Genomic DNA, 12721 nt, shown 5'->3' on the forward strand with positions numbered 1-12721 from the left:
TAGTCGCACAAAAGGTCTATGGTGCAAAGAAGTTGGTCTTGGAAAGCAAGATTGGGCTCTCGGCTGGTTCTCGCAGTGGCTTCATCAGGCTCGAGAACGTAAAGTGCAGAAGGAGAAGACGAGATATTAGGCCTTCTCATCCGCTGTACTCCAGGGACGGGAACGCCGGCCCAGTCCAGATCTGGCGGATCAACCTTTTTGCCACTTCTGAAAAGGAACGGTGGATCCAACTCTTGCCTGGTCATCGAGTTTCTATCCGAGAACCTTACCCTCCGACACTAATCCAGCATGAAGCCTCCATCTTTGCTTCAGAGACACAATGCCAAGGACTTTAGGACCCAGCAGTAATGTAACCTCATAGTGCTAAAGGCTGGAGGTCTTCTGGTTTGTAACCTTGTTGTAAAGGGAGGCTGCAGGAACTCACTATGTGCAGTCACTGAACTCCTAACTAGACTACTCCGGGAATCTGCAGCAATAGGCATCACTCGGCGGATGCCTCTCTGCCACCAGCACGTTGAATTTGCATGCCCCAGACACTGAACTGAAAGTACGAAATTTCAAGTTCCAAAAGGGAAAGTGTTGCATTATAAATTGGAACTAGCTCAAGGTATCGCTCAAATAGCGACCATCTAACACATCTGACTACCTTTTGAGCATGCTAACAGGGCTGCTCCACAACCATTTCTAGAGACTGGGGGGCTGCTTCCTATGAACCATCCAAAATAGTGAGGAAGTGCCTTCTTAAAGGGGTACTCCCCACCACCCCCAAACATACAGCTCCTACCTTTAACTATCTAATCGTTCGAGCATCTTAACTGGAGATTCCTTTAGCCTGCAAACACTGGCCTTGGTGGTCAGTCCAAAGGAATTTATTAAGGCGAATTTCTGCAGTTTGGAACCTAAAGAGAATATGGACATTTTTAACCAAGGAAGCTCACCCTTGAAAGGCATCTCATTTGAACCTGGGGGCACATCCGCTTAACTGCATACCCTTTTGAAGTCTGTGCGAAGGGTTCACGTACAGAGCTCTGCACATGCTTTAAGTGGCATTTCTCCGTAGACACACGTGCTCATTTGTACAATATGAAAGTGCAGATCGCTCACAGGGCAGCCCAGGGGACCAATGCATGGTTTCAAGAAGATAGCCTGTAAAACAAATTGCTTCCTATGAGTGGATCATATTGCAAAACGCAGCCTTTTCTGCAAAGCCGAGGTAACCAACACGATCTTGTCAAAGTGTCAAACTGCATCGATTATTTATTTCTAGCAAGAGCTTCCTTCGAAACACAAATGCAGTTTTAATTCATAAGTTGCGCATCGCGGATGTTACCCTGAAAAGGCAAGGTAGAACATAACTCCACTGTTAGCCAGGCGTGGGCCTGCAGTGCAGAGGCCAGCCCTTTGGTTAAAGTCTACATTTAAAGCTCATGGCTGTCGGCTCACAAGAATTGACAAGACTTCCACTGCAGCGGTGATGGGACATGAGAAGTGATCTGGCATACAGAAGCATATGTGAAGATTACTACAATGCAGTAGTAAGAGACGAGAAGCCGGGTACCTAAGCATCTCTTCTTGGGCCTATGGCAAAGCCTCTAACCAGCCATGGCTACGTCAGCCTTGCAGGATTCGATACCATTAGAGCCGACTGGACTCCATTCACAATGGTTGCTGCTTCAGAACCAAGCTCAGAGCACCGAGAGCTGGAGGACAAATGTGAATATTCACCCGGGCCGGACAGAAGGCATCCGTGGCCGCACCGCAAGATTCTGGGCTTGAACGGCCCTTTAAAAAGATTCCATCAGCACTTGGGACAGAATAGAGAGAGGTGGGGTGGGCTACTCCGAGTACAAGACAAAAGCCCAGGATGACATGATCGTCACTATGGCAAAGGTTGCTCCGCTCCGCCCCTTTATTATTTGGGGTCATACCCCCAGAGAGGCTAGTACAGAGATCTAGTCTTCGCCTTTTATGGATTACGTTTTATACTTTGATTATTGCAACCATAATTAAATCATTTCATTTTACATGAGCATCTGTGGCTCACTAACTTGTAATTGATATTGTACCAAACTAAATAAAATGGTAACCAACCCACTGCATAGCCCAGCTTAGAGCTGCAGACTTCTCAAGGGCCCCAACCCCGAAAGGGTCCCCAAGAGAGCGTATCTGCCGGCAGAGCTGGAAGGGAGCCTGGCAGAGCCACCTCTGGAAACACCACCCAGGCCCTTGTTGCTGTAGAACATTATAGCCTACTAATGAAGGAAAACCGAGACATCATTTACACACATGACAAGCACTGCTGTTTTCTTGTGAAAATGACTGAGAATAAATAAGGGGGTTATGCGGCGGGAGGGAGACCCAAGCCCATTCTTTACAAGTGTTTCTTTGAAATGTCTTCTAAATCAAATAATCAGTCCCAAGTGCTGCCGAGATAGAAGAAAAAAGAGAAAGAGGAAGAAAGAGGAAAAGAGAGGAAAAAAGGGAAAGAGGAAAAAAGAGAGGAGTAGTACTGCTGGAGAAGTAGGGTTGAGAATTGGGTCTAACGAGGGTAGTCTGATGACGTAGTGACTGCTGCTAGAATGCATGGGTGAGGCTAGAGAGCAATGTACTTTGGGGAGGTGAACGGAGGAGCTTCATCCTTGTGGCTGGGTGACCGCGATGGGCTCACTGAAGAGTCGACGATTTTCTAACATATTGGTTGGCGAGAAGCCTTGAGCTTCAGACATATGGGTAGATCTTGGAGAATATACAATAAAGATTTGGACATGCAGTTGGGTCACAGACTAGAGTTTAAGACTTGTAGATGGATCGGTGAGCCAAGGGCTCAGAGAGAAGATGGGCGAGTTAGGAGAGGACTTAAGCCTCAGATAAATAGATGGGTTGTGGATTGATGGGGGGGGGGGGGTGTCAATGAGAAGGAGGACTAGAGATTCAAATGTGTGGCTAGCTCAGAGTGAAGGACTCGGAGGCAAAACAAGACCGCAAGACGTGTGGGTGGATACGATTTATGGACCAGGAACAAGGCCGAGTTTAGCAGAGAATGGTACAGAAAGGAGACGAATCCGCCAGTCTAGGCCTCCATACCGTTGAGCTGCAGGTCAGTGCTGATCTTCTTGGCGGTGATGTACCCCACAAGGAATCCCAGGCGCTTGGGGTCCTTGAGACGAGAGGCCACATTGTACAGGAGGGTACCGGTCACCTTATCAAGCGTTGAACCCAACACTGCTTGAGCCTGAAAATAGAATAGAACACGCAAGTCAATTTAAAGACACACTCACATCAGGACTGTTGTCATGCCAGAACTACTGATCATACAAGTAAAGGATAACTACTACTGTGCACAACAGCAACTGAATGGCCACTTGTTACTTCAATACTACTGGTAATGACTTATTTTTTCACCAAGGAGGATTATCATCAGCGTCGGGATTGGAGCCTTATATCTTCAAGACAGATCACTCTACAGCAGACACCTAACTAACCATGCTACTTATAAGATTGGACCTTGAAAAACAAACATTTTTTCAAGCAAACATCTCTGGAGCCCTTCACCGAAGACTCTTCAAATTATACGCATTGCAAACAATTTCAATAGAACAACTGTATTCTCCAGAAGCTGTGGAATTTTGATTTGCATTACAGCATGGCAATTATAGCATTCTGAAACAGGTCTCAGAGAATCCTCACTGGGTAAATGAAATAATGTGAAGGGAAACAGGTCTGAATACTGCACCGCTACTGTACACTGGTGTGCGCGAGCATACATCCTTCCATAATGGAAGAGTTCATGAGCTTGGCTTTGGTGACTCCAAGTAACACATCCACTTCATTAAGTAGTCTTCAGAGCAGATACCAAGTGTAGCACTTCTACAGAGGTCATGACCTCGTCACCAGCTCTTCTGCTGCAGGTCAGTTGAACTGATCATCAAAAGCTCCCTCAAACCTGCGACTCAGTATTAAAAGATACAACACTGAGAAAACTAACATTTCATCAGTCTAATCTGAAAATGTTAAATTGTGTTAATGACCAGAGCTTGTGGCAACTACAGCACCAAGGAGAACACTTTAAAACACAAGAACATTTGCACCACTGTTCGGTGTGTTCTTGAGGTCTCGGTGGACTCAGAAGGGCATTAACTGACAAATAAGGTTGTCTGGGGCTGCATTCAACTGGTTGGCCAGCTGGTCCCATTCGGATCCTACCGCTCTCAGGGTAGTAGGGTTGAGGAGGCAAGTCTCATTGCAGGAAGTAGTGTGGGGACAGATCTTTAAACAGTTTACACATAAGCACTACTAAAGAATAGTTTAACATTGAGCCCAAGGGCCAATGTTCTCCTGTCAGGGACATTAGGCTGCACTCTTAAGTACACAAGCCTGGTAATACTTTAAAGTATTTTTCAGAGATAAATCAAAGGCCACAAATCAGCCCCCTGTAGTTTTGCCTGCAGTGGTTGGGTTGCATTAGCAGATACCAGAGGTGAGCAGCGACCGCGCTTGTGCACTTACAACAAAGTTGTTACAAAGAGCTGTTCACAGTTGCACAAAGAACCACCACCAATAATAATGAACTATACTCCCTTCCTGGTAAGTAAACCATTCCTTTTAGGAGTCGTTCCGGTGGTGTCCAGGTAGGGGGTGGCCAGAGCCCAGCTGCTGGTGCCTGGGAGGACAGAGCAGCCACTGGAGCCCAAAGTGTATCACAAAGTAGGCAACTAATGGAGTACATTGATTGGCTATGGTGCATTTCACCCTAGGCGACCTTATGGAAGAAAAAAAGGGTTAAGGGGAGAGGGCTGTAGCTGAGAACTTGTCAGCTGCTGTAGAGGGTTTCCAGGGAGAATGGTATGAATTCCGGGCAATCCAGTGGCCTGTGGGGGACTGGTCAAGCAGTAGGGTCTCATATGGAGATTTTACCCACTATACAGCCGGAACTGCAGGCTTGAAGTCAGGATTTCTCGTTACCTCCGTAACTGGCTAAAGATAGGTACAGGCACTTTCGGTTGGTGAGGGTGAGGGGATGGGGTAGCCCCCCCCCCCCCTTCTTGCTGGTTGTAGGCAGCCAATACTCTTCTGTTGTCAGCAGGTTTCTTTTCTAGGGCATCTAATGGATCCGGGGCAGTCGCAGTCCATGGGGCTGCCCCACAGATGTCCTTCAAGTCATCTGGGTTTTGGTGGTCATCATTGGAGGTAGTAATTTCCTCCATCTGATAGTGCAGGTAGGCAAATTAGGGTATTCCTTCTTCTACACAGGACTTCCCTCATGTAGTCCCAGTCCATGAGGAGACTGATAACACCACCTTTGTTCCAGTGCTTCTCAGTGTCTCTCCAGGGCTGCTGCATAGAAACTTCATGGATGCCCAGGTTCTACGGTTTAATCTTTTGCTGGTCTCCTCCAGATGGGCAGGCGCCACCAATGAAGTGGGCAGCACCTTTTGGATTTAATGGAACCCCGGACATCTTCCGGGGCACGATCCCAGTGAGACCACCATGGTCTATTTATGTGGTAGTGTTGACCCGCCCAAAACCAGATTAGGCTGGGTCCGGTGGAATTGCTGTAGAGAGTAAGAAATCTTCAGCACAAACTCAGATTATGCCCAGGAAGGAGGAAAGGGTTTACTGTGAAATGGGAACTGTGGCTTTAAGCATCTGGGGCCAGATGTATCAAGGCTTTTGCGACTCGCAAAGGCCGAAATTCGCAAACGGACGATTTGCATTTTTTCATATGTATGGAGAAAAAAAAATAAAATAAATCGCAATTTAAGGAATCGCAATTATTTGCGATTCCTTATTTTGCCATAGCATTTAAGGAATCGCACATTTTGCGATTCCTTAAATGATATGTATGACACATTTTGAAATTGCGATTTTGAGTTAAGAAATCGCAAATTACCACCAACTTGTACTTGGTGGTAATTTGCGATTTCTTCTAAAAACGCCTTATTTGGCATTTGTGAGGGTGGCATGTGACACACATACATGTGTGCCACATGCACACACATGTAGATTTCAGGGGTGCAGCAGGGTGTCTTTGAGACACCCCTGCACCCTTGAAATAATTCTCAAATCGAGATTAGCAAATTGCGAATTCGTAATTTGAGAATTATTGCACCATCATTCCTATGGGCCTCCTGACCCATAGGAATGCATTGGAAATTATTCTTTATTTGCGAATTCGCAAATAAAGAATGAGGAATCGCTAAAAAAAAAAATAGCGATTTTGTACATACATACAGTTTTGCGAATTCTAAATAGCGATTCGCAAAAACACGCTATTTAGGATTCGCAAAACGGAATCTTGATACATCTGGCCCCTGGTGAGCTACTTTCCTCCACCGTAAAAGACAACTCACTTTGGGCTGGGCACTGGGGATTGCGTACATGCAGGCTCCTGAATCGAAGACGGTCAAAGGCAGCCTGCTGCAAAGGCAATCACCATCCTGAAGACGACATGAATGAGAAGTCCAAGGAGCTCCACAATCAACCTGCTCTGGGGCACACACAAAACCTCCCAAACATACATGGCGGCAGCCTTCCTGCATCTGCCAGACATAACAAAGGTAAGAGACCCTCTTACTGAAAGACTGCACAAACTTTATATGGATGAAGCCAGTAGGCCCCCCCCACACCCTCCCCCCCCTCCCACCACACCAGGGATACAGGTAAAACAGCATGTGTCCCGCTATAGATTATGTTGACACTACCAACCGTGTCTTATAACGAGTACACTTTGCCACACTAGACATTCCCGCCTCAACATTAGATCATGTCACTGACGTCTCCAAAATAAAATAGACTACCTCTGCTGGGCTTGCTTGATTGTGTAGTCTTCTGGACGGCCCGGAGCGTTTTCCCTAGTGATCTCGGAAAAGGGGTTGGCTTTAATGAGCCATGCAGCGAATTGTTCCCACAATTCTTGAAATATCCCAAGTTGCACTCATCTGTAGCTGTGGCCCTGTCTTGCGGTCAGAAACATTGAAGCAGATCTCAGGTCCATGAGGTAAGCATGGTCCCTGCAGGCTCCATGGTTCCACGGGGAGAAATCGATGTCTTAAGTAAAAGGGAAAGGGGACGGGGAACAAGTGCCTTTTATGTGCTTCGAGAGAACCCCTTGTGGGACTTTAATCGTCACAGGCCACCACACTCTTGCATATCCCAAAGAAGGGGCAGAGGGAAGGGGTCTCCATGTCCTAGGATACCATGTTCGAGTTCTGGTTTATCTTTTTGGAACCCATATATCGAGAGATGTAGGCTTGGCTCTTTTCAATTGAACCAACTGGACTAACGTAACACATTACATTCGCTTTGGAAAAAAAGTGCAGTAACTGGAACAGGCGTCAGCCAATTACATACCTCATTTGGACACTAAAAAGCTCTGAGTGCAAAAATACTGAGAAGCACCCTTCTCTGCCCCTAAAATCTGGAGTGGCCAACATCTCTTCCAGCCATATAATTAGTAAACTGCATGACACCTCTTCATGACACAGCCTGTCCACAGAGAGCAGCTCCTTCCTTATAATGATGCAATGATCAGTGCCCCAGACCAGACTTTAACACCACTCCCAATTTGCTTTTACCTACTGGTCACTACGAGTAACCCTTCGCTCCCCCACAACCGACTGCCTTCATAATTATGGTATCTAGTCTCACTTTATCTTCACAACGTTACCCTTTGAATTGTAATCAAGAGTCACATTTTACCTATTTTCACACAAATACAGAGGAACGACAATCTGGTGCCCCGTTCGCCCATTTCTAAAACCAGAAAAATATAGAAATTTGATCTTTGGAGCGTATATCCATTAGATCAATTATGAACAGCAAACTAACAACTGTGCATATTGACAGCAGAGAATTAAAAAAAAAATTAACATCTTAAACTACCACAATTGTGCAGAGCTGCAGCTAATACAATGCTAGTTTTGCTGGCGAGAGTTTTGAGTTATTGCATAAATCAACTTACACTGATCAGTTAAGTAATTATAAATTATACTGGAGGCAAACTACATTTTTTGCACCAACCACACAAATAAAGATGGCTAAATACACATACAAAGAGAAAAGAATAAATATAGTAAACCCCAGCCAGTTAATATGTAAAATAAACAAAAAAAACAAGAACTTTAATTGTAATCCATCTGTTTTCACTAAGATTATATGGCTTAAAAAATGTTTGCAAACATTTTAGCGATTCAACGTTCTAAATCAGGAGACCAAGAACTCTATGCATTTCCCCCCAGTTTTTTCACCCGTGTTCTTTCCTCCCCCTCCCCGTCAACAATAGTATTTCGATGGTTCGGGGTGAAAAGGAGCAGACTTCAAGAGGGGAATCTAATCAGAACATTATTTAACACAGTGCATAAGACTAGCACAGTTTAAGGGTCTTAAACCGATCCACCCAGCGCTTTACGTCAGCTGCAAATCAAACAACAGCTCAATTTGGGTATTTACTGAATGTTGAGTATCAGGATTAAAGCAAAGACCTCAATCTAAAAATACTTTACGTACTACTAATAAAGCATGGAAAAACCATGGTGGATAAGTTGCGGCTGACTGGGATCATGTAATGTCAGTGACATCAACTGCTGCTAGCAGCGTGTACAGCGACGACAGATTGTCGATCATAAGGTTACTGACACCATCTTTAACCTTTTAACTGCAAGAGGCACCGAACGAAAGGCATGGGGCACAAGCGCGGCCAAGCAAGACTTTGGGAGTCTGGTCTCAAACAAACGAGCAAGGAGTATGCAAGGACAACAAGAAACTGAAGGAAAAGCACGAAAACCGCACCTGCATGAATAAAGTGATACTGTTTGGCACTCCTCCAGCCCCTGCCAGCATGCCCCGGAGCAGCTGCTGTCATCGGGTCTAACAGGCACATCCTCCAAGTTAATGCAAACAAAATGTGTTCCCATGTGAATGCAGCCAAGTGCTCAATAAACCATAAGCACCATGTCTCACGGTGGCATTCAAAGGCTTTTAAAAGGGGGATTATAGTCAGCTAATTACTGGGCACCTAAATGTCACATTTTGGAGAGGCCGAGCTGTAACCGGATCCCCCTTCCCCCATGTGCAGGAGTTACCACTATATACTGGCCTCCCTTACATCAACGTGATGCTGGCTGAAAATAAACTGTTAGCTGGAGGGGCACGTTTAATAGTTCCTTTAAAATTAGATTGAAGAACATACTAGCTTCATTTGCTAAGTGCAGTATTAAAATTCTGAAAATAAAAAATGGCGCTCTGCCTGCCTTAAGAAAACAGACCCCAATGGAATGAAAAAAGGGCTTTGGTGGTAGCAGTGTTTTTTAGGCCTGGCCTACAGTAAACATTAACCGCTTCACCAAGTGTTTCCACAAATTAGAAATGTGCACACAATGCATACATGGGGCCTTCCAGTATGCCCTCTTCATCTACTGGTCTCTTCAAATACCATTCACATTTTGCTTCTGCTTTTCACAGCGTATAACACCGGGCAATATGTCAGCCCACTACAGCCACTGGTTCTCTTTCTGTGACAGAATTTTGCCTCTCCAACGCTACTAAAAAGTAGTCCACTTCTATGCCCACGCTTGGTAGCCAATTTTTGGGTAATTTGTTTTTCCTTTTGACAATTACTTAAGCTACTTTTTGGAAACATATGAACACCTACTTCATACTGGAACTTTTTTTAATACTTCATTACTTTGCCACTTGGAATACCTATTGCAAATGTTTGCTTAAAAAAATTGCAAGCTTGCCAAGGCCAGACCTACTGGCTTTGCCAATGCTTGCTAGTGCTACAAAACAAATACCCTGGCAAGCAAACATTAAAAACACAAAAGCGATGTCTGATTCACTAAGCCACCTCAGTTTGGACCCAGCTATATGCAAATCAGTCTTGACCCCGCTCCAATTGGTACAGTCCAGCCCGAACTGCCAGGCCCGGTCGTCCCTGAACCAGAACACAAGCACCCCAGGGCCGGATTCACCATAGTTATGGGCCCATCAGCCAGCTACAGCTTGGTTGCAGTGACACAGTGTGCATGGGTCCCATGTCTGCGCACACCCATCCCACTTAGGGCGACTCACAAAGAATACAAAAAGTGATGGATGTAATTCTTGAATTAATCTAATTTACTAGTAATCATGCAGGACTGCCTCCCAAACTATTTATATATTGCACACCATGCCACCTAAGTTTGAACTCAGCTATATGCAATTCAGTCTTGAACTTACTCCAATACAAAGATTCAAGACTGAAACTATTGATTACACAGATCTCTCAAGCAAGAGCAGAAACTACCCAAGCAATACTGGTACTATTATTCCAGACACTTGTTGAATTCGCAGACATCAACACACCATGTTACTCACATCACCAGCAGGTGTATCAAATACATAAGCAATACTGCAGCTGTTCTACTCAAGACACTTGCTGAATACAGAGACATGAAGAAAGCACGCTATACACACCAGCAGGTGTATTCATTACCTGAGCAATATTGCTATTATAACCCGGCATATGCTGAATACAGACAGCAGTACTTCAGTAATAATAGTTCCTAGGCAACTGAATACCTGTCTAGAGTCAGGTTTAGCACATAAAATTGATAAACAATGCCTCAGTGTACAGACAAACAAAAGATGTTAAACAAATATTTTCCTTTTATTATTACATTTAAAATTCTAAAACAATTTCAATATCAAATACAGGACAAAAACTGACAATACATATCAAGTGTTTCGTCAAATCATGAAAGGACAAAATATATATTTCCAGAGTTAAATGTTACAAGGGTTTCAGAAAGTGGAGTAGATAAGATGACAATCTCTATGCGGTTCTCGGCGTAACATACGCCTTCAGGAGAACCTCTTAAATTTCTAAATGTAAACAAAATATATGCATGAACAGACATGCTATATGACAATAAAGTACATTGAGGCTATAAAAATAACTGTACAGCATGTTATATACACACAGGATAAGTTTTGCATTAAAAATTGGTAACATGCGTTGCACAAGGGCACGAGACAGGAGTGCCCATTCTCGCCCATGCTCTTCACATGAGCCCTTAGTGGCATGGGTCAGAAGGAACCCGCTAGTATGAGGGATAACTATTGAGGGCGAATGGGAAGAAAAAAATGTCACTGTATGCAGACGATATAATCTTACATGCCTCGAATCCTAGATCTACAATACATCGTATCATGGACAAATTCCGGCTGTTCGGAAACTACTCTGGCTACCAGATTAACTGGGACAAGTCTCTAGCATTTACATTGATGGGAGATGTACGGACCATGTCACCCAGTGGCAAAGCTATAATGGAAACAAATTCAAATACTTCGGCATCATGATATCGCAAAGCGAGTCAGAATTCTTGGACGACAATCTACTCCCCCCAACTAAGTAGGCTACGGAAAGACATTACACACTGCAGAAGACTGCCGCTCTCTCCAATGGGAAGAGAGGCTCGTTTCAAAGTGATGGCGCTACTGCGTCTACTATACATCTTTCATAACACCCCATACAAAATCCCGGCAGAGTTCTTTCTCAAGATAGACTCTGAAAGGAGTCAATCATTATGGGATGGTAGGAACTCCATTATAGCGCTTCACAAATTACAGCGGTTTGTCTACAAAGGGGGCCTGGTGGTCCCAGATATCCGCAAGTACTATCGGGCCGCACAGTTGTTCACGATCAATGATTGGGTCTATGCGGGGCGGGAGTAACAAGCATATCAGTTGGACTACCATTCGATGGGTCAGAAAGGATACTTTGATGCATTGTACAGCATGGAATTAAACAAATAACCAAAACATACCCAAACGACCATGCAAATTTGGAGGGAAACCCCCAAAATTCCTTGGATGGGAAGGTAAATTAACAGAGCACCCCTATGGAATAGTGACCTTCTGAGAGAAGTGCGCGGATTGTGGGGCTTTCGTACATGGATGCTATTGGTTATAGGAGAGGTCTGTAAAGGGCAATAAATTGAAGAATTCCCTAGAATACGGGCAGAAAATCAAATGACCGATACAGAACACCACCGCTACATATAATAGAACCATGCCTTGAAAACACATTACAATGTGAGACCACATATCCGAATACAAGCTATTAGACGACAGAATACTCCTAGATCCAACAATGGATTAGAAAATAATGAACAACACTCCCGATTCCCTAGTGGCCCAGTGGGAGTGTTAAGCGGGCATTTTGGAAGAGGATGGCTGGGAGGAGGCCATACAGAGCCCCAGAGAAGTAGCCATAAGAGCACGATTCCACCTAACACAACTCCAAATTCTCCATAGGTCCTACACAACCAGAACAAGACTACAATGAATGGATAAATGAGACTCTAGCAAATGTATGAGCGGGGATGCTGAGAAGATGGTACCTTTTTCCACACGCTGTGGAGGTGCCCAGTGATATTTAGTTATTGGAACAAGGTCATGCAATTGATGACTGCAGTGGTGGGGCAATTTTTTCCACTGGATGCGCGAAGGCATATATTGTGTGTCACCGGAGTGGCCAAAATACACCACGCTGTGGATATTGTTAGCAGACGTAGCATAAACAAGCATTTACAATGCAATAGGTCTCGCAGCATTAAAGTTTGAGTTACTGGCATTGTAAATGACAATGCTTTTCATTAATTATTTATTTATTTATTTGCAATTGGTATATAAACATGGTTTATGAATGGTTAGCTGTAGCTTATGCTAAGCAAAGTTGGCA

The 12721-nt window shown here is 44.4% G+C and overlaps 1 protein-coding gene across 1 annotated transcript in view; it reads right to left on the reverse strand.

Annotated features, from left to right (window-relative positions):
- QARS1 (glutaminyl-tRNA synthetase 1) overlaps positions 1–12721 on the reverse strand; it is a 242690-nt gene that overhangs the window by 199148 nt on the left and 30821 nt on the right. The window contains exon 2 of the mRNA XM_086939337.1: positions 3085–3232. Coding sequence (XP_086795463.1) covers positions 3085–3232 — 148 coding nt within the window. The remainder of the gene's footprint in view (positions 1–3084; positions 3233–12721) is intronic.

Source organism: Lissotriton vulgaris, chromosome 9, assembly GCF_964263255.1.
Source record: "Lissotriton vulgaris chromosome 9, aLisVul1.2, whole genome shotgun sequence".
Classification (NCBI taxonomy): domain Eukaryota; kingdom Metazoa; phylum Chordata; class Amphibia; order Caudata; family Salamandridae; genus Lissotriton; species Lissotriton vulgaris.